Source organism: Pectinophora gossypiella, chromosome 23 (genome assembly GCF_024362695.1).
Source record: "Pectinophora gossypiella chromosome 23, ilPecGoss1.1, whole genome shotgun sequence".
Classification (NCBI taxonomy): domain Eukaryota; kingdom Metazoa; phylum Arthropoda; class Insecta; order Lepidoptera; family Gelechiidae; genus Pectinophora; species Pectinophora gossypiella.
In genome coordinates, this window is record NC_065426.1 from 9,487,752 (window position 1) to 9,507,438 (window position 19,687).

A 19,687-nucleotide genomic window follows, 5' to 3' on the forward strand; every position below is an offset into this window, starting at 1 on the left:
ATCGCCATCGTTCATAGAACCGGTGTGTTCGTAATAGAGAATGCTAAATTGTGATACACAGTCGAATATACGACATAACGGATTGCTGGCCTTGAATGTGTTGATCTTTTTTTTATTGCGTCATATTTTCGATTGTGTATCACAATTTAGCATGCTCTATCGCCAACGTTCATACCACGTTGAACACACCGGTTCTCGTCCGATCACCGAAGTTAAGCAACGTCGGGCGCGGTTAGTACTTGGATGGGTGACCGCCTGGGAATACCGCGTAATGTTGGCTTTTTGCAGTTTTGTTGATCAGATATAAAATATACCTTAAAATTTATTAATACGTTTTTTATAAGATTTTTTTGGTTTCGTTTTCAATATCGTTTTATGTATGAAGTTATGTCCAATAAAATATTATACTGCACTTTTCAGAAGATACTAATTAAATGTAGTACAATAATCATCTCACTAAGCGTTATCCCGTTTCTACTTACTTAATGTAAATATTCGATAGGTCCGGCGTTTTACAGATAATAATATTATAATACTGAGAATCTCGAAGGTATAAAATATAAAAAATATACAAGTAGGTATAAATAATATAATATTCCATAAATAAATGTCAAATTAAGATTTACATTCATAATAGTAAATAGTAGAGTCAATAAAGCCGTGGTGTTTTATACAAAAGACATCAACGAACACCTATTCTCATTTACTAGCTACATACCATGTAAGTACTATTTTTTTTTAAAGAACGTCTAGGGCCCTGTGCCGAGGTTTTTCTTGCAGCTTCTTTTCCCCGGCTATACAGGTTGTGAGAAGCTGCAGTAGTTTTAGGCGGATGAGACGTTCGTTATGTAAAATTGACGATTCAAAGTGTAACTATGTTACCTACTGAATAAAGATATTTTTGAATTTGAATTTGTACATAAAAGCGTCACATTACACAAGGGGCGGGCGGGAGGATCAAAAATGGTAAAAAAATGTATATTATATCGAATATTTTATTTTCGGTTAAGAAGACTGCAAAAAGCCAACATTACGCGGTATTCCCAGGCGGTCACCCATCCAAGTACTAACCGCGCCCGACGTTGCTTAACTTCGGTGATCGGACGAGAACCGGTGTGTTCAACGTGGTATGAACGTTGGCGATAGAGCATGCTAAATTGTGATACACAATCGCAAGTATGAAATAATTGTAAAAGAAAAATAAACACCAGCAATCCGTCCGTCGATTATAGGTTGTATTTAGCTCGCATAAAGTCCGGCTTCAGTTGTGTTTATATCGTTCTTGTGATAATGTCATATTTACGGTACTTGTCCTTATTTTGCTTCACACATCGCCATCGTTCATAGAACCGGTGTGTTCAACGTGGCATGAACGTTAGCGATAGAGTATGCTAAATTGTGATACACAGTCGAATATACGACATAACGGATTGCTGGCCTTGAATGTGAAGATCTTTTTTTTATTGCGTCATATTTTCGATTGTGTATCACAATTTAGCATACTCTAACGCCAACGTTCATACCACGTTGAACACACCGGTTCTCGTCCGATCACCGAAGTTAAGCAACGTCGGGCGCGGTTAGTACTTGGATGAGTGACCGCCTGGGAATACCGCGTAATGTTGGCTTTTTGCTGTTTTCTCCAAGTATTGCGTCATAATATTTTTTTACTGTGTATACAGGGTGTTAGTGACATCGTAACGAAAACTTTGAGGGGTGGTTCAGGCCATGATTCTGAGTTGATATCAAGTAGAAATTTCCGTCGCAAAAGTATGGATTGGAAAATAATTAAAAAGAAAAGAAAAATTTTCATGAATTTTTTGACACGAAATTCCACTTGATATCAACTCAGAATCATGGTCTGAACCATCCCCCTCAGTATTCGTTACGGTGTCACTAACACCCATACCTACTTATATGGCTACCGTATGTACTTGTACGGGGTGTAAGTGTCATCGTAACGAATACTGAGAGGGATGATTCATCTGATTATTCTGAGTTAATATCAAGTGGAATTTTCCATCGCAAAAGTATAGAATTGAAAATAATTTAAAAAAACTAAAAAAAAAAACATGAATTTTGCGACGGAAAATTCCACTTGATATCAACTCAGAATAATGGCCTGAACCACCCCTCAAAGTTTTCGTTACGATGTCACTAACACCCTGTATACTGCTCTTTGTGAGTCTATAATAACGTATTTTATACCAGTTTGGGGCGGATCAGCGAATTCTGAACTACTCCATCTAGAAAAAGCCCAGCGCTCTATAATAAAAGTTAGAAAGCGTTTCATGTTCAACAATCCAATATACGACATAACAGATTGCTGGCCTTGAATGTGTTAATCTCTTTTTTTTATTACGTCATTATTACGATTGTGTATCTCAATTTATCATGCTCTATCGCCAACGTTCATACCACGTTGAACACACCGGTTCTCGTCCGATCACCGAAGTTAAGCAACGTCGGGCGCGGTTAGTACTTGGATGGGTGACCGCCTGGGAATACCGCGTAATGTTGGCTTTTTGCTGCTTTTTACTGTTCAAAGGTAAATTCTGAATGTCAATGGGAATCTTATTGTAAAATCGTATACGACGGATATGTAAAACAAGTTTAGTTTGTTTTACACAATGTGCCGATCACATTTTTTTCCCCTCCAGAGTATAAATAGGCGTTAAACGAATCGACCGTGTGCGAAACACTACACTGCGCTCCAAAACGGGTATCACTGATGTAGGGAAAAAGTCCGCCAAACTGAAGTGGGACTGGGCCGGACACGTTTGTCGGATGCATCCGGAGCGGTGGGCACGAGTCGTTACTCTCTGGATACCTCAGGGCGGGCTTAGAAGTCGAGGCAGACCGCGTAAAAGATGGTGTGACGATCTCAATGCTTATCGCAAGGATTGGCCGGAGATCGCGCAAAGTCGAGAGGAGTGGAAAAATCAAGGGGAGGCCTTTGCCCAGCAGTGGGGTCGTATAGGCTAAATAAAATAAGAAGATAAGAGTATAAATGCCAGAACCAGAATGTACATGTGGAAATTAAATACAATTCAATACAAATTCATTCATTTCGATTCATGTTCACGTGTAAGTAGTGAAGTCAATAAAGCCATGCTTCATACAAAAGACATCAACGAACACTTTCTTATACGGTATAGTTATTTATTATTAATAATTTATTTAACGGCCTCCGTGGTCTAGTGGTTAGAGCGTTAGGCTCACGATCTGGAGGCCCGGATTCGATTCCCGATGAGGACATTGTCGAAATCACTTTGTGAGACTGTCCTTTGTTTTTGTAAGGACTTTTCATGCTTGAATCACTTGATTGTCCGGAAAAGTAAGATGATTCCGTGTTTCGGAGGGCACGTTAAGCCGTTGGTCCCGGCTATTAGCCGTAAAAACACCTCCTCCAACCCACAGTGGAGCAGCGTGGTGGAGTGTGCTCCATATCCCTTCCGGTTGATTGAGGGGAGGCCTGTGCCCAACAGTGGGACGTATATAGGCTATTTATGTTATGCTATGTATTAATTTATTTATTACACATGAACATGAAGTACATATTTTTTGATGAGATTTCTTGTAGCTATTAACTATTCAGAGGAGGAGGACAGGAGTCCTAGTGCGGCAATAAAATAGACTACTCTGGGCGCTATCCCACTCGCATAAAACTGAGTACTGCGTGACGGAAGGCAAGAGGAAAACCACTGCCCTATTTTCCTTAAAAAAGAAGCACGGATATTGCTAAACCGACCAGAGCGTGCTTCTTAAATTTGTGATGATATTGTACTGATTTATTGTAGATTTCTCCGTTGCGTAGGATAATAGAATTGCAAAAGCGGTATACAGGGTGTTAGTGACATCGTAACGAATACTCAGAGGGATGATTCAGACCATGATTCTGAGTTAATATCAAGTGGAATTTTCCGTCGCAAAATTCATGTTATTTTTTTAGTTTTTTTTTTAATTATTTTCAATTCTATACTTTTGCGATGGAAAATTCCACTTGATATTAACTCAGAATAATCAGCTGAATCATCCCTCTCAGTATTCGTTACGATGTAACTTACACCCCATACAAGTACATACAGTAGCCATACAAGTTGGTATGGGTGTTAGTGACACTGTAACGAATACTGAAGGGGATGATTCAGACCATGATTCTGAGTCGATATCAAGTGGAATTTCCTGTCGGAGAAGTCATGAAAATTTTAGAGCTTATTTAAATTATTTTCCGTTCCATACTTTTGCGACGGAAAATTCCACTTGATATCAACTCAGAATCATGGCCTGAATCATCCCTCAAAGTTTTCGTTACGATGTCACTAACACCCTGTATAAAGCAAAAGTTGATGGTAGGGCTGGCAGAGGAAGACCGAGAAGGACTTACGATGACCAAATTGGAGATGTCCTTAGAAAAGGTTTAATACGATCTACTCTGAACCGGCGTGCGTGTATGAAGCGATTGATGAATGTGGAGGAAGCAAGAGAAGTGTGTCAGGATCGAAGCAAATGGAATTCTATAGTCTCTGCTTACCCCGGTGGGAAATAGGCGTGAGTTTATGTATGTATGTATGTTCTCCGTTGCCACCCGCTTGAAATTCACCCCACATCAAATAATAAAGCAAATAAAGATTTCTATTTCTAATGTTAGTTTGAATAGGTAACGTACCTATTTCGTAATACATTTTATCGGTCCCCACAGTTACGTGCCATCATTTGTTCTTCATATCGAAGTTTGCCACTTGACTTTTATCCCATGGGGAAAAGTTACCCTCTTATTGCATCGAGCCCCATTGTATGTGACTGTGATTTTACCCCGTTTTATCACCCCGAATGGCTAAAAGTCAAATCTGTAATTGCGCCATCTAGTGGGCAGTAGAAGTTCTAACTCGAAGCGTATTACATTGAACTCTCAAACCTCTTTTGTTATTAGGTACTGCTATCTTGCTGTGTTGGTGAGTAATTCCTTTCATTTCTAATAGATGGCACCACTGTCGACATTTATGCTTTCCAGACAAACCTATCCCAACAAAAACATTTTAATAATTATATCGATCACAATGTCAAAAAGTTATCAGATCTCATGTAGAGCTAAGCTTCTAACTCTACACGATATACAAACTATTACAAACCTAATGTTTACAAACTGGGGGGTTAAAATGGCCACATCGAAGCAATTCATCTAAAAAGCAATATTACAATTTGTCATTTGCGCATATAAAAGTAAGTGCGCAATGCAAACAACTGTCAAATAGCAATATTGCTTTTTTAGATGAATTGCTTCGATGTGGCCATTTTAACCCCCCTCCTGTACACGTTAGGCAAAATATGGGGCTTGTCCGTTTTGTTCCTACAAGAACTGTAATAACAGAATAGCAATGAACAGTCAACAAAGTTGCCCATGATGACGGCATAAAATGTTTTTTCTCACCTTACGCTCATGTATTGTGATGGTCCGATATCGTCATTATCAACTAAGGCTCTTACGCGAAAAAAAAACAAAGTTATTAACAAATCAATCTAATCCATACTTTATTTAGGCATTTTTCAGCGTTACATGAAATCCTAAAATTTATCAAACAACACAATATAATATTTAATTATCTTTATTGTCATTAATTTTATTTTATTGTCACCAATTTTGACCCCATTTTTAATGTAAATTTTCAATATAATTAATTTTATGCAAATTGAAAACAAATCCTGAGAGTAAATAGATAATTTCGTTGCGATGAAAAAAATTACATTAATAATAACTATAATGGTAAAAATTATTATTTAAATTGTTTTTTGTACAGTCTAAAGTCTTTTAAGGAAATTCTAAGCTAGTTAAAGCCGTCTATCTTATATCTAACTACTTATTTATGAGCATCATAGTATTTTAGCTCATAATTAATTGTGTTGTGAGAAAAATATTATTTATTCTTAATATTTTTAACTTTTCCGGCAACAGAAAACTTTGATTAGGGAAATCGAACCTTATTGTTTAACTATTGTGACTGGAAATCGTCAACACACAATAACCAAGAGGAAATATTATTATATTATTAAATATTATAATTATTGTCCCGTTCGGAATATCATAGAAATTATTGATTTATTATTAGGTAGGTATATTGACGGAAAATCAGAAAATTTAAAGACAGTGTTGTACTTTTTGTAAAAAAGGAAAACATATAATGCGTTATGCTTTTTCATTTTAAATAAGCATGAATAACTCAATCGAATAGAGTGTATGAATATTTTGAAAAATAGAAAATCAATTGTTTCCACTCTAGTTAATTTTCTCACAACATATTAAATAACTTTAGTAGACGAGGTTACGATGTACTAAAGTACTAGAAACAACATTTTAACTTTCATGAGAAGACCATCCTTTCATTAACTCCCAGTGGAGCAGCGTGTTGGAGTACTTATACTCCATACCCACTCCGGTTGATTTAGGGGAGGCCTATGCCTAGCAGTAGGACGTGTATACGAGTAGGCTGCTTACGTGACCATCCTTTTTTCACTTTAGTGACGTATATATTATAAAAGGCCGTTTAAGTGCATGCGCGATATTTAGACTCGCTTTGAATTTTTTAATAGTATTTATTTTTATTATTTATATCAGGCAACAAGGCTCATGCAATATAGACCTTAAACTTAACAATAATATAACACTTTATTGCACAAAAGAAGCTTAATCTGTAAATGGTACATAATACAAAAATCGTCTTTATTGTTTAGGTCTTAATCTCTTAACTTTCAAAATATAACGTGTTGTTTCTAGTAAATCAATACACAGTTCTTTAATTATTTTTACACTTATACCAGCTCACTCGTTTGACCTATGACTAGTAGAATTTAGACAGGCACACGTCGCTAACACAGCACAATAGCTAGAAGGCTAAGCCTTAACAGCTAATCCACACGCAATAATTTACACTGAATAAAGTAGTAAAATATTCGTTTCACTCTCGGAATAGAAGAAAGAAGTTGGAAAGGTCCTAACGCGCATTTTGTATAAGAACCGTTGTCGCCGGTTGTTAACCCCACCATCTTTTACTACTAAAATAAAATAAAACAAAATTAAATAAAAAAAAGAATAATAAAAAACAATTCTATTCTATTCTACAACTCCTGTAAATAGATAACTATGACAGCTCTACTGTTTCTCAAATTCCATAGCCACTTTATCGGCAATGTATATTTTATGTGATAGATAGTAATAATATAACATACAAAAGTTTTTAGCATTTCTGTGATAAGAAGGGATCTCCTTGCATGATAGTCGATATTTGTTTTTTTGCCCTGCAGATTATAACGCACAAGACGACATTTTAATATACTATCGCGGAGCTCCTTATGGCGTAAAGTTTGCGGACGAGGGGCGTGCAAAGTTGCAGTATGAACTATTTGCTCATACATGTATGGCGCGCGTTTCGCGCTCACTTGGCCTTTCCAACCTCTTTTTTCGATTCCGTGGTTTTACTAGATAAAAAAAAAACACTTAGATACAGAATAAATGTACAAAAAAATATGGCTGCATAGAGCTAGCTAATACAAATAAACGTAAAGTAGGTACTTTTAAGGATCATGAAACGTAGTTATTATTTGATGCTATGTATAACTTACATAATCAGAACATACTCAATCACTTACGAGTATTAATGAAAGAACTAACAGCTTAACAGTCACTCACACATAGGCTACGTTACCTTAATGCAATTAATTCAAATATTAGAAAGATTTTTAGTCGCAATCGCAATTTATATCTAATGAAACATAACTATTGTTTACATAATGAGGGTACCGACATTGTTGTTATGTTATGTATAATATGTTACGTAATAATTATATTTAAAAAAGTGAGAAAGACAAGAATGAATTTAAAGTTGAACCTCCTTATGTAAATAAAAATAACATTATTTTACATAACATACATACACACTCTCGAAAATGTTACGTTACAAGTAAACGCTCCAGTTTGTTCTTAATGCTTTTTTTATATCCACAGTCTAAATAGTCTCAAACTTTTACATAATTGCGTTGTAACTTAATAGCTATGGTAATTTATGTAAAACTACAAATTATTGATTGTTGAGACTAAAAAGCTTTTCTAATATTTGAATAATATTGCTATTTGAATACATATTGCAAGCAAGCAGATTCATAGGGAACTTACAAAGCGACACTAATATTATTTTTTAATAATTCCTTTCATATTTTATTATTATAAAAATCTAGAAAATGTATAAATTCACAACCTATTAATTTGTCTATTAAATTTATTTATATTCTGTTCAAATTATTTAGGAATCAACATAATACATTTTCTATACTGAGTTGTCTAGGCAAATAATGTATCATACGTGTCTATAATAATAATATATATTTCTACTGCATATTTTGAGGGTTTCAGGCCTTCTGTATTTGAAATTTAAAACACCAAATATAAAATATAATAGTATTCGTGTATATTAATTGAATATTTTCCTTTCATATTTTTCGAGATAGTTTCGGTAATATTTAAAGGATGATTTTTTACCTGATCGGAAAATAATTTTTACTTGAATATTAAATATAATTAGAAAATAATAAAAAAGAAGTTTTATTAAGTAATAATCAATATACAATTATACAGTAAAAAAAAACCTTTTAACGTAGTCAGGTACATAAGTTGAGTGTTCTTATTTTAAAATAAAAATTATAGGATGTATCCACGGAATAGAAGAAAGGGGTTGGAAAAGACCTAACGCACATTTTATATGAGAACCGCTGTCGTTGGTTCAACTCCATTCTCTTTTACTACTATTCCTGCAAAGAGAATAGATAGGTAACTACGATACCTTTACTGCTTCTTAAATTAATGCATAGACACTTTACCGACAATGTATATCTTATGTGATAGGCTGCACACAAAAGTATTTTTTTGTTTGAGAAATAGTCGATCACACTAAGGCTTTTAATTTTGCTGTGATAAGGAGGGATCTCTAATGAGGAGCTCGGTGGCGCAGCGGTTAACGCGCTCGGTCTGCGATTGTTGAAGTAAAGCAACTTTCGCAAAGGCCGGTCATAGGATGGGTGACCACAAAAAAAAAAAAGTTTTCATCTCGAGCTCCTCCGTGCTTCGGAAGGCACGTTAAGCCGTTGGTCCCGGGTGCATTAGCAGTCGTTAATAACCATCAATCCGCACTGGGCCCGCGTGATGGTTTAAGGCCCGATCTCCCTATCCATCCATAGGGAAGGCCCGTGCCCCAGCAGTGGGGACGTTAATGGGCTGATGATGATGGAGGGATCTCGTTGCATGATAGTCGATATTAGATTTTTTGCCTTACAGGTTATAATGCACAAGACGACCTTTGTGTGCAAAGTTGAAATATGAACTATTTGGTCATACTTGTATGGCGCGCGTTTTGCGTTCACTTGGCCCTTCCAACAGGTTTCTTCTATTCCGTCAATGTATCTTACGCTTTTCTTGTCAGGTAAAATATCAATCAGTTAATAAATAAATTGTTTCGACATAAATAATTTGTTTTAACTATATTTTATGAACATCAGGCTCTTACGTGGCAGGCATAAGCTAATAAAGGCAACATTCTAGTTTGGACTTATTTTAATTTAAAACGATTGCATTGTAATTGAAAACAAAAATTAAAATATTGGTGGAAAGTTATCTAGATTAGTCGATGTAGAATTAAAGTAGCTATAAGTTCTCTCTTTGCCATTTCAATAAAGACAGGATGTTAGTGGCATCGTAATGAGTACCGAGGGGAATGATTCAGACCATGAATCTGAGTTGATATCAAGTTGTATTTGAGTCGGAAAATTCATGAAAAAAAAGATATTTTGAAATTATTTTCAGTTCTATACTTTTGCGACGGAAAATTCCACTTGATATCATATTCCACTGTAATTTTTTACAAATGTTTTCATTTCATTCTGATAAATATTTGTTATTTGCTGGTGTTACGACATCATGCTTTCATGATGTGTAATGATTTTTATTACAATGCAATTGTTTTAAGAATGTAGTCCAAATAACTCACACTCACGTTATCTACGCTATCAATCTATTTCGAGTATTTGTAACATGATTACAGAATATAAGCATTTTCTGGAATACATACGCTCAGTCATACAATCATTATCTACTGAAAAAAGCTTTTATATTCAAAGTTCATACTTAATATTTATGAAATTATATTTATAAACGAAGAAAAAAATGTAATTTCAAAAGTCAGGCTAAGCAAAAAATATACTACTAGTTTCCTAACACATTATTGTCTATTTTAAAATTAATTAATAGTATTATTTAGTGAATTTATTTATTTGGCTCACAAAACAGGTTGGGATTACAACACTAAAAATAGGTACAAAAAAAAAAATGTTTTCAACTAGATCCCAGCCTAAGAAATGTGTGCTCAGCGTAGCCAAATGTTACGAAGCTTGTACGGAATGTTTGTTGCGGCATCTAGTTTTACAAAATACATAAAACGTAAATGTACCAGGTGCATTACCTGTTGCATTACACAAACAATGCATCAATAAAACATATGAACATGAAGTATATTTCAAAACTTAGGATTCTTAAAGACAAAGCAATAATAACAATAATAAAAAAAAGAAACAAACACAATACTACTGTCTAATGTTAATATTATAAGCGAATAGGATATCCTTAATTGAGTTCGAATAGGTATTAAAATTATCAGAAAATATGTCTAAGTTGTGATGTGCTGCCACCAGCTCATTATAATCCCGACACATTCGGAATTAAGATATCAAATCAAATATATTTTATTGCACACTAAAAAAACATTGTTCTGAAGCAATATCTTCCAGACAACCACTACCACGGCCATAAAAACTTAGGTGCGGGAGCTATCCCGAAATTGCTGATATTCTGTCACATTACAAAATATCTTATTTAATATTTACCACAGAATAACTGCAAAATATACTCTGATAACACGACTTTACATCGTTAATACAAAATACGCGCTACTGAACAAAAAAATTGTTCCCCTAAATCTTTTAAGTACACTATACATTATTTTTACGTTACATTATTATATTAATTATTAATAATAATAGAATTTGATAGAAGTAACAGTGTTATAGAAGAAAGAGAGAGAGTTTCCAATTTTATATACATATAATTATGAATATTTATTAACATAATTAATACTGTGTAATACATTTTTCGGTTAGAAATGTTTTGCCCGGGTGGAAAAACATTTTTCCATAAAAACTTAATTGGAAAAAGTATTGTTTTAAAGTGTTGTTGTATATTATAACTTTATTATCTTCTTCATAAAATTCAGATAAAATTGTTATAATTTATGCAGGTTTTAACTTCAATATTTTACGCGAATTAATATTCACATTTCACAATAAATTGGAAATTAGAAATATTATAATTTCACTCGCCAAAAGGAAGTACTAAAGATATATTATTTAATAGTGTAATTCCTGGGATATTTGCCGTTTTTGTGAATTTCTCTACTTTAATTATTGTTTCAATTTAAATAATTACAGTTGTCGAAACATGTGTCTACTATTGAATTCGTTTTGGTTTTATTGCTACATTCGTTTATTATTTTATTTCTTTACACTGTAAACTTCCCAAGTAAAACACTATTAAATATCTCATGTATTAGAATATAATATATTTCAGGGAATTCAACAGTGTCTAAAGCTAAATATGTTATTAATTACAATTTAGGTATAATCATTATTGTCTTATATTTATTGTCATAGAGTAGTTAGGAAAGCTCGATAAAATATTCGTTTAAGATTACAGAGAATATATTAACCATTTGGAGGAAGTAGTATTTTTTCTATATTATTCACTTTATAAGAATTACTAAGGAAGTTACGTAAAGAGGTAAAGTATGGACCACTGCAATCTTAAATTTAGAATGTTTTGAGTCTCGGGTCTTTAAATTTTTTAAAAAATAGGGTGCTTTTAATAAATTATTTTACATCCAAAATAAATATGTATTTCCGCTTTAGTTAATTTCCAGCTTGGAAATAAAACATGTTAACGTGGAAATATAATTTCCTATTTTATAACTTATATGTATTAGTTTCTCTATGGTTATATCTAAAAATAATTCTATTGTTGCTGCAGTATTGCTGTTGCGGTTAGCGTCATTTATTTTGGTTCATTAAAGGGTTTGATTTTATTTTGATCACTCTTTACTGAACAGTATGGTGTATTTGTGAACTGCTGTACAATATTTTGTGATGCAATGTACATTATTTGTGTATTAAAAAGTCATCTAAAACACCCGAGACTTCACACAAAACAACAAGAGATATGGTAAAGGATATGCGAGTGTGTAACGTATGATATTACTCTATTCGTCTAACCGTCTAAGAAGACCACCATAAAATTAAGTGGCATATTTTTTTATTAAAAAATTGTAATAAGCACAGCCAAAATTTTGCGGTGGATTCGATTTTTTACTACGTACATGAGGGTAGTTTTGGAGACGACGCTTTTACCCGAAGAGTGCTAGTATCTAAATCGGTAAACATGCTATACATGAATTCCTTGTCGTTCATAAAGAAATTGACTGTACCTTTTTTTTTGACGTGACTTATTGTAGATTTGCCGCAGATGGCATTAACTACTTGGCCGGACAAATGGGGAGCGCTGAAGGCTCTCACCCGGTACAACGTTTAAGACAACAGGCCTGAGGGTGCCCAGTTGGGCGCGAACCTCGGTTCAGGGCGTCGTCTGAGAGGAAAAATATTTGAAAGAATTAATCGACCCTAGTGGGTCGATAGCGATAAGCGCTGAATGAGGGAAATCGTCGACCACGCCGGCGGGGTCGGTATCGGGAACCTGTTGACTGTACCAATCCAGATACCTTTGTACCAAATAGTCTCATTTATCATTTTCTTTCAAATCATTTTTTTACTGATGATCATTTATCAAGGGGTCTCTTTTCTCAAAATAAATTGTCTTGGTTGTCATTCTTGTCTTAAAGGGACTTGTAATCAAATCATTAGAATCATTCAATTGGTTTCACATTTTTAACGAGAGTCAAAACAATGTTTAAACTATCCTTTCACTCTGTTCTTTCCAAGTAAAAGCGACGCCTAATCTATTCCAACAATCCAGTTTACCTTTTTGGCGAAAGACTCTGGACATAATTCGGATCCATTTCATCCAGATCCTTACCTTTTGTCTCAGGAACACAGCATACCACAAAGCACAGTCCCCCAACACTTATAGAGGCGTACAACCAGAATGCCCCATGGAGCCCCAAAGCCTGTTGGAAGTCCACAAACGTTTTCACCCCTACAAAAGCGCAGAGGTAGCTAAATGCTGTAGCCATTGCACTACCAAACGCTCTGTATTCCAAAGGAAACAATTCCCCAATCAGAAGCCAAGATATAGGACTCATTCCTAAGGAGAATGCTATTGTAAATACTAATACGCATAGCAGAGGTATCCAGTCATTCTGGCCTATAGTCTGGTGGAACATTACATTCTGAATTCTTTGGTTGCGATGGACTTCTTCATAGTATGCGTAGCTGCCGAATCCTGCTAAAGCCATAGACATTAGGACAGAACTGACTATTAACAACGGCAATCTTCCAACGGTGTCGATGAGTAGACCAGAGAGACAAGACGCTAAGAGTTGGACAAATGACACAGCAATCGCTGCTCCATGAGGGTTCATACCTCCAAAAGTCTTTCTGAATATTGGGACAGCGTAAAACGAAAACGCATGAGCACCGGAGAATCTTTGAAACATCATCAGGCCACAAGTTACTAAAATGGGGCCCAGCAATCTATTGATGGTTCTAGCGTCAACAGAACCCAAGAGCGGATTTCCAGACATTTGACTTTGGCGTTGGCTGAAGTTCTTGCTGGCCAGAACGTTGGTTCTTATCGTGGCTAGTTCTTGGGCGACATCGGAGTTTGGCCCTCTCAACCAGAGCAGACTCTTGTACGCTTCTTCGTCTTTTCCAATCAAAACGAGGTAGCTTGGTGTTTCTGGTATGTATAGGACAGTGCAGAATAGAAGTAGAGGAGCAGCGGATATGCAAAGGGCGAGTTGCTGCCAGTCCAGGTACGCGCCGATGGTGAAGCTGAACAGGACTCCAAGATGGCCGACGATCTTCAAGACTGCGGACAGACAGCCGCGGATGTCAGGCACCGATATCTCACTGATGTACACCTGAAAATTAAAATGGGAAAATGAGAATTATGTCAGTTATAAATCATTAAAATACACTGGTCTGCTAGACCAAGTACTACACCTTTACATAGGTATATATATTTTTTAAACTACATAAGTTAGGGATCTAGAAAAAACATTTCATAGATAATTTAATCGTTTTAACTTAGTAACATTACGAATCGTTTTTATTTCGAAGGTTTATCGTTTACCGTACTGGTCAGTAAGTACTTCCATATAAACTCCAGAGAAAACTATCGTTTAGGCGTTTTGTAAAAAAGTATCTGATTTGACTAGGTTCTCAAGTAGCCTATTACGAGTACCTAAATAAAACATTATACTTAGTACGTTACGGAAAATGAAATCACGTAACTTTTTATGTCTGAACTTTACTCGAAATTTACAAATGCTCTTGTAATTTAAATGTTCTTTATTTGTAAACTTTTTGTATCCACAATAATACACAGAGCCATATATAACAATATAAAGCAGATAATCCCCAAAAAGGACCGTTAAATCGCGCACAACTTCGTAAAACCCAGCACCTATACATTGTACTCTGCTAAAACTCCATAATTACCTATTAAACTTACACCGGCGTATAAACATCTAATGAAACAAACAAGGGTCTTAAGTACTAATTTAATTTCATCTCCGTACTAATAAATAATAATTTTATCGTTAACATAAAAGTTTCTTTGAGAGAATTTTGAAAATTAGGCAACGGAGCGCTCACTGCAACTTGTTCCGAGTTTTAGACTTTATCAATTATGAGTAGGGTGCCAATTCGGTTGGAGAATAAATGGATATTTTGACGTTCTATGTAGATAAAACCGGAGATGGGGAGGCGGAGATGGGAGCCATCGGTACGGCAATGCTGGACGGACGAGGCGAGTCACAGGGACTGTAACCTGGAACCTGACAGAGGGCAGTAGTAACTGTCAGTACTATTCAGAGGCGCAAGACAGGAGTCCCAGTACGGCTTTGAAATAGACTACTCTGGGCGCCATCCCTTATTTATGAATTTTAATCAAGAAAAACTTAATAATAAGTCCGACATTTTATGATGTTTCTCTACGACGTCACAGTGTGCTTCTTCATACAGATTCCATAGTAATTTAGTGTTTTGACGTTTAGTAAAAAGTAACTGATTTGACTAGTTCGAAACTAGTCTATTATTTATGATGCAAACATTAATTCAAACTCATAAAATCGAATTCATTGTTTTAGAGTCCTATTTGGGATTCGAACAATGAGTTACGTCAAAAACAAAAAAAAAAATAGGTATAATATATGTAGTGGTTTGACAGGCAGTCGCTTCTGATAGGTAAGCGGACCCTGTGAAAAAACGGGATAACGTTACACAGTGTTTCATATCACTCAAAAAATTTCCCTATGCTGTTTATCGCATAAATCGATCAAGAAATACATTTTGAATGCATGAGTAGAACAGCCACGAGTCTATTTCAAATACTTTTTTTATTAAACATATTTGAAAAAGTCTTAACCTTGACGTAGAAAAAGTTAAAAAAAATTCTGTAAGCGTATTTGATAAAGATATCTTTTTTGGAATAATATTGTTTCATAAAGGACCTGCAGAGGCATATTTTCCAGTTTATATTTTTGGAGAATCACCTCTGGTTATCGAGTTATCAATTTTATTCAGATTTTTGTTTTTATTTTTTTTCTCCCAAAAAACTCAAAAGTGCGGTTTGTGACCAACACTGAAAAATTCCTCTTAATTAGGTCTATCATTGATATAAAAATCAAGTCGCACTATGGAGGCGTTTAGAAGTTACGAATAAAGGTCAGTAAGGACGTTTTAGGGTTGTCAATAAAGGTTTAATAAATATGTTGTTTATAATCAATAGAAAACTTTAAGACTCATACAAATCATTTTCATTTTCGAGTATTAACGTATAGTCGTCAACATTGGATGGATCTTCATTATCTGATGTTGAAACTTCATCATCTAATGTTAAAACTTCATCATCCTCCTCTGCCAAAAGTAAATTTTCTTCATGAACCGGCTTCAGAAGTTCACGAACAGCTTTTGGCAGACAAATTTTATTGGACGATCTTTGACGTTGTCTGTAGTGTGCCATAGACACAAATGGATCCGATGACTCTAGCGCACGGTGAAAGAGGTCAATCATAGTTTTCCTCCTGTCCATTTTCCGACAATGGTGTTCCCTATCTGAGCGCCAAAATTTATTGCGCGATTCGGCCGCTTGCTCTGAGAGCATACCGACAGGAAGAGAACATGATTCTATGATCTCTTCACCGTGTACTAGAATTTTGTGTACCGTTACAGTCATTGGGTGCCAATTAAATGACTGTACGTACTTTTCGGCGAGCGTGCGGCAAAAAATGCCAAATTTTTTTGCGTCTATATAAAACTCGCAAGATATGGTGACAAGGATAATATGCAATCCGTCAACCAACCATGCATCGAGACCTAAAATCTCAGCAAATATGGCACGGTACTTATCTGATAGTGCTATGCGAGCTGAATTACCATCATTTGTGGTTCCTGAATTTGGTTTCACTACATCCACCAACAAACCAATCCGGTCTCTTATTTCACTCTGGATACGTTGTTTCCGTTCTTCAACAATTTGGCTTTCCCTGCTACCCTTATTGATCCTCCATTTCCGTACTAACGGATCGTTCTTGTAACTGAGGTGTAATAAAAACTCAAAAATACGTATCCACGCATGAAGCGGATTGATGCCGTGTTGCATATTTTCTTTTACGGTTGGCTTTGTGTAAGATATCGCCAAATCATTAAACTGACTAGCTGTAAGCTTACAAAATGGGCATCTTAGCTGTGATGACGTTCCAGTAATAATGTTGAGGACTTTACCGTCGATTACACTCAAAGTTAAGTTGCAAACAAATGTTATATGATTTCCTTTTGAGGTTTCAATCGTAATAGGAGTCAAACGTTTAATTTGCTCTTCTATCAAAGTTTTTTCCTCGATAATAAGATTATTGGTTTCTTTTCTGTAGTGAATATGAAGCGGTCGACAAAATCTATACGATTGGGGTGTAGGATTGAGCCAGGCAATATAATGGTTGTCCATTACTATACGTAAGGGAATAAAAGTCGTGGCAAAAAGGCTATTTTCGTTTATGGAAATATCTCCGTCAGAGAAGCGTTGCTTATATAATGCTTGGCCTGTGCTCCCATCGAAACCCCAAGACCCTTCAAATACGCACGAGACTTCTTGCTTGCCTGTTCTGTTACAATATTCGACAAAACTATCATCACAACTTTGAACAATTCGTTGAAGAGTATGTGTAAGAAGTCCACGCAACGAAACTGACGCTTCTATTTCTGAAACACTTATCTCTTCTGCTGGGTAACACGTTTTTCTCGCGTTTAATATTTCACGGTAAGGAGGGTAAGCGGAATAACCTCGACTCATCAGATCCTGTCTCAAAATTTTATATGTCTCTACATTCAGTTTTCGGTCAATAATAAGACCTAAAGCCTCCTCCGGTGTATAGGGTTTCGCAACCGCAGAAACTTGATTTAAAACTACAGATGGTTCCGTTGGTGATGTAAGACAATGTTTTATGACTTTTTCTAAATCTTTTGAAGCTTTTGGGCTTATTTTGCTTCCATCTTCTAAAGTAATCGTCGACGCAAAAGATTTTATCACTTTAGTTTGAGGTTGACCTTGTAGGGACTCCATGATTCGTTTCCTAATTTTGAGGTCTTTTTTATAACTTGTACTGGAATTATTAGAAGATGCCAACGATGACGACGGACCAGTTGCATCCAAGAGTGTCACATCCAGTGCGGTAGATTCCGGAGGTAGTTCAGTACTGCACACCTCACTGGATGTCGTAATAACTCTCTTAAATTCGACTGGTATATCGTCAATGAATTGTTTGTCCAAGAAGAAGGTATGCTTGTCTTTGAACCTCTTTTTATTCCTGTAGCATTTTCTATATAAAGTCATGGCTTTTCTAAGAAATGGGTTAACAACTTCGCTTAAAAGTCTTTTCTCTTCGCTAGGCGAAAGATCTTTGAGTTGTTGACCCATTTCTCTGAAAAGTATGGTCGTCAAGTCCGATGGTGTGAGGTCATCAGGTGACCCGTTCATTTTATATTTTCTACTTTCTGCGTAGAAATACTCAAACATTTGCAAACGTGTACAACTTCCTTGCATATTTGCGGTTACTTCCGGAGTCTGAGAAGTACCGGCTGTGGCGCTATCCACAGCTTCACAAAGTGCCGCTCGCTGACCAACACGAGGGTTGGCGCCCTCATGCCCTCCTTGCATTAAGTCCTCCGCTCGGAGCACGGATGGACATCCCTCAGCAGGGCGGGTCAGGTCCTGCTGAGGCAAAGTGGCTTTATGGGTCTGGGGCGGCTCCATAAAGCCTCACCCCCGTTCCTCTAGACTACAAGTATTGACATGGGGTTTTAGTTAAAACCTAACGAGGGTGGACCCCTTCCCATGTCACTCGTAGCCTGTCATCGGAATTAAACTCGGAACGGGTACGGAACGCTAACAACGATTAAAAAACATTTAGATTTAAATCTCGCAAAAAACCGCTACTTATTTTTTATATACAGGGTGTAAAAGAAATGAGTGATAATACTGAAGGACGTTGTTCTGACCATCAAACTGAACAACTTTTCCCAAGGAACATAGGTCGAAATCCTAATAAAAAATTCGGCTCCCCATACAAACTGCATCAGCTAATCGCTAATTTACTATGGAAGACTAATTTTTTTTTTTATATTTCGAACTATGTTCCTTGGGAAAAGCTTTTCAGTTTCATGGTCAGAACAACGACCTTCAGTATTATCACTCATTTCTTTTACACCCTGTATGTGCAATTAAGTAAAAAATATATTCATGCTAACTAAAATAAAAGGTCAAGTTGACTGACAACCCTAACACTATATTTTGAAATTCGATTACTTGTAAACGCCTCCATAGTGCGACTTGATTTTTATATCAATGATAGACCTAATTAAGAGGAATCTTTCAGTGTTGGTCACAAACCGCACTTTTGAGTTTTATGGGAGAAAAAAAATAAAAACAAAAATCTGAATAAAATTGATAACTCGATAACCAGAGGTGATTCTCCAAAAATATAAACTGGAAAATATGCCTCTGCAGGTCCTTTATGAAACAATATTATTCCAAAAAAGATATCTTTATCAAATACGCTTACAGAATTTTTTTAAACTTTTTCGAGGTCAAGGTTGCGACTTTTTCAAATATGTTTAATAAAAAAAGTATTAGAAATAGACACGTGGCTGTTTTACTCATGCATTCAAAATGTATTTCTTGATCGATTTATGCGATAAACAGCATAGGGAAATTTTTTGAGTGATATGAAACACTGTGCGTTAGGGTGATGATGATGATGACGTAGAAATAGTTCTATGTAGATAGTCGGGCCAAAGGGACTTGGCGACGCTCTGTTGTTCAAGCTTTACATTCTGGATTTACCCGACTGCGACGAAAAGGAGGGTT

At 35.7% G+C, this 19,687-nt stretch overlaps 1 protein-coding gene and 4 non-coding genes across 5 annotated transcripts in view; 3 read left to right on the top strand and 2 right to left on the bottom strand.

Moving 5' to 3' along the window:
* The first annotated feature begins 161 nt into the window (after positions 1-161).
* Positions 162-280, top strand: LOC126377657 (5S ribosomal RNA). The gene has a single exon (XR_007567959.1). It is a non-coding gene; the product is annotated as a 5S ribosomal RNA (ribosomal RNA).
* Positions 281-1,022: 742 nt separating this feature from the next.
* LOC126377658 (5S ribosomal RNA) lies at positions 1,023-1,141 on the bottom strand. Its single transcript, XR_007567960.1, has one exon. It is a non-coding gene; the product is annotated as a 5S ribosomal RNA (ribosomal RNA).
* Positions 1,142-1,509: 368 nt separating this feature from the next.
* LOC126377669 (5S ribosomal RNA) lies at positions 1,510-1,628 on the top strand. The gene has a single exon (XR_007567970.1). It is a non-coding gene; the product is annotated as a 5S ribosomal RNA (ribosomal RNA).
* A 776-nt stretch (positions 1,629-2,404) lies between these two features.
* On the top strand, positions 2,405-2,523 carry LOC126377660 (5S ribosomal RNA). Its single transcript, XR_007567961.1, has one exon. It is a non-coding gene; the product is annotated as a 5S ribosomal RNA (ribosomal RNA).
* Positions 2,524-13,118: 10,595 nt separating this feature from the next.
* LOC126377525 (facilitated trehalose transporter Tret1-like) overlaps positions 13,119-19,687 on the bottom strand; it is a 36,668-nt gene continuing 30,099 nt past the window's right edge. The window contains exon 4 of the mRNA XM_050025309.1: positions 13,119-14,183. Within this exon, the coding sequence (XP_049881266.1) occupies positions 13,119-14,183 (1,065 nt within the window). The remainder of the gene's footprint in view (positions 14,184-19,687) is intronic.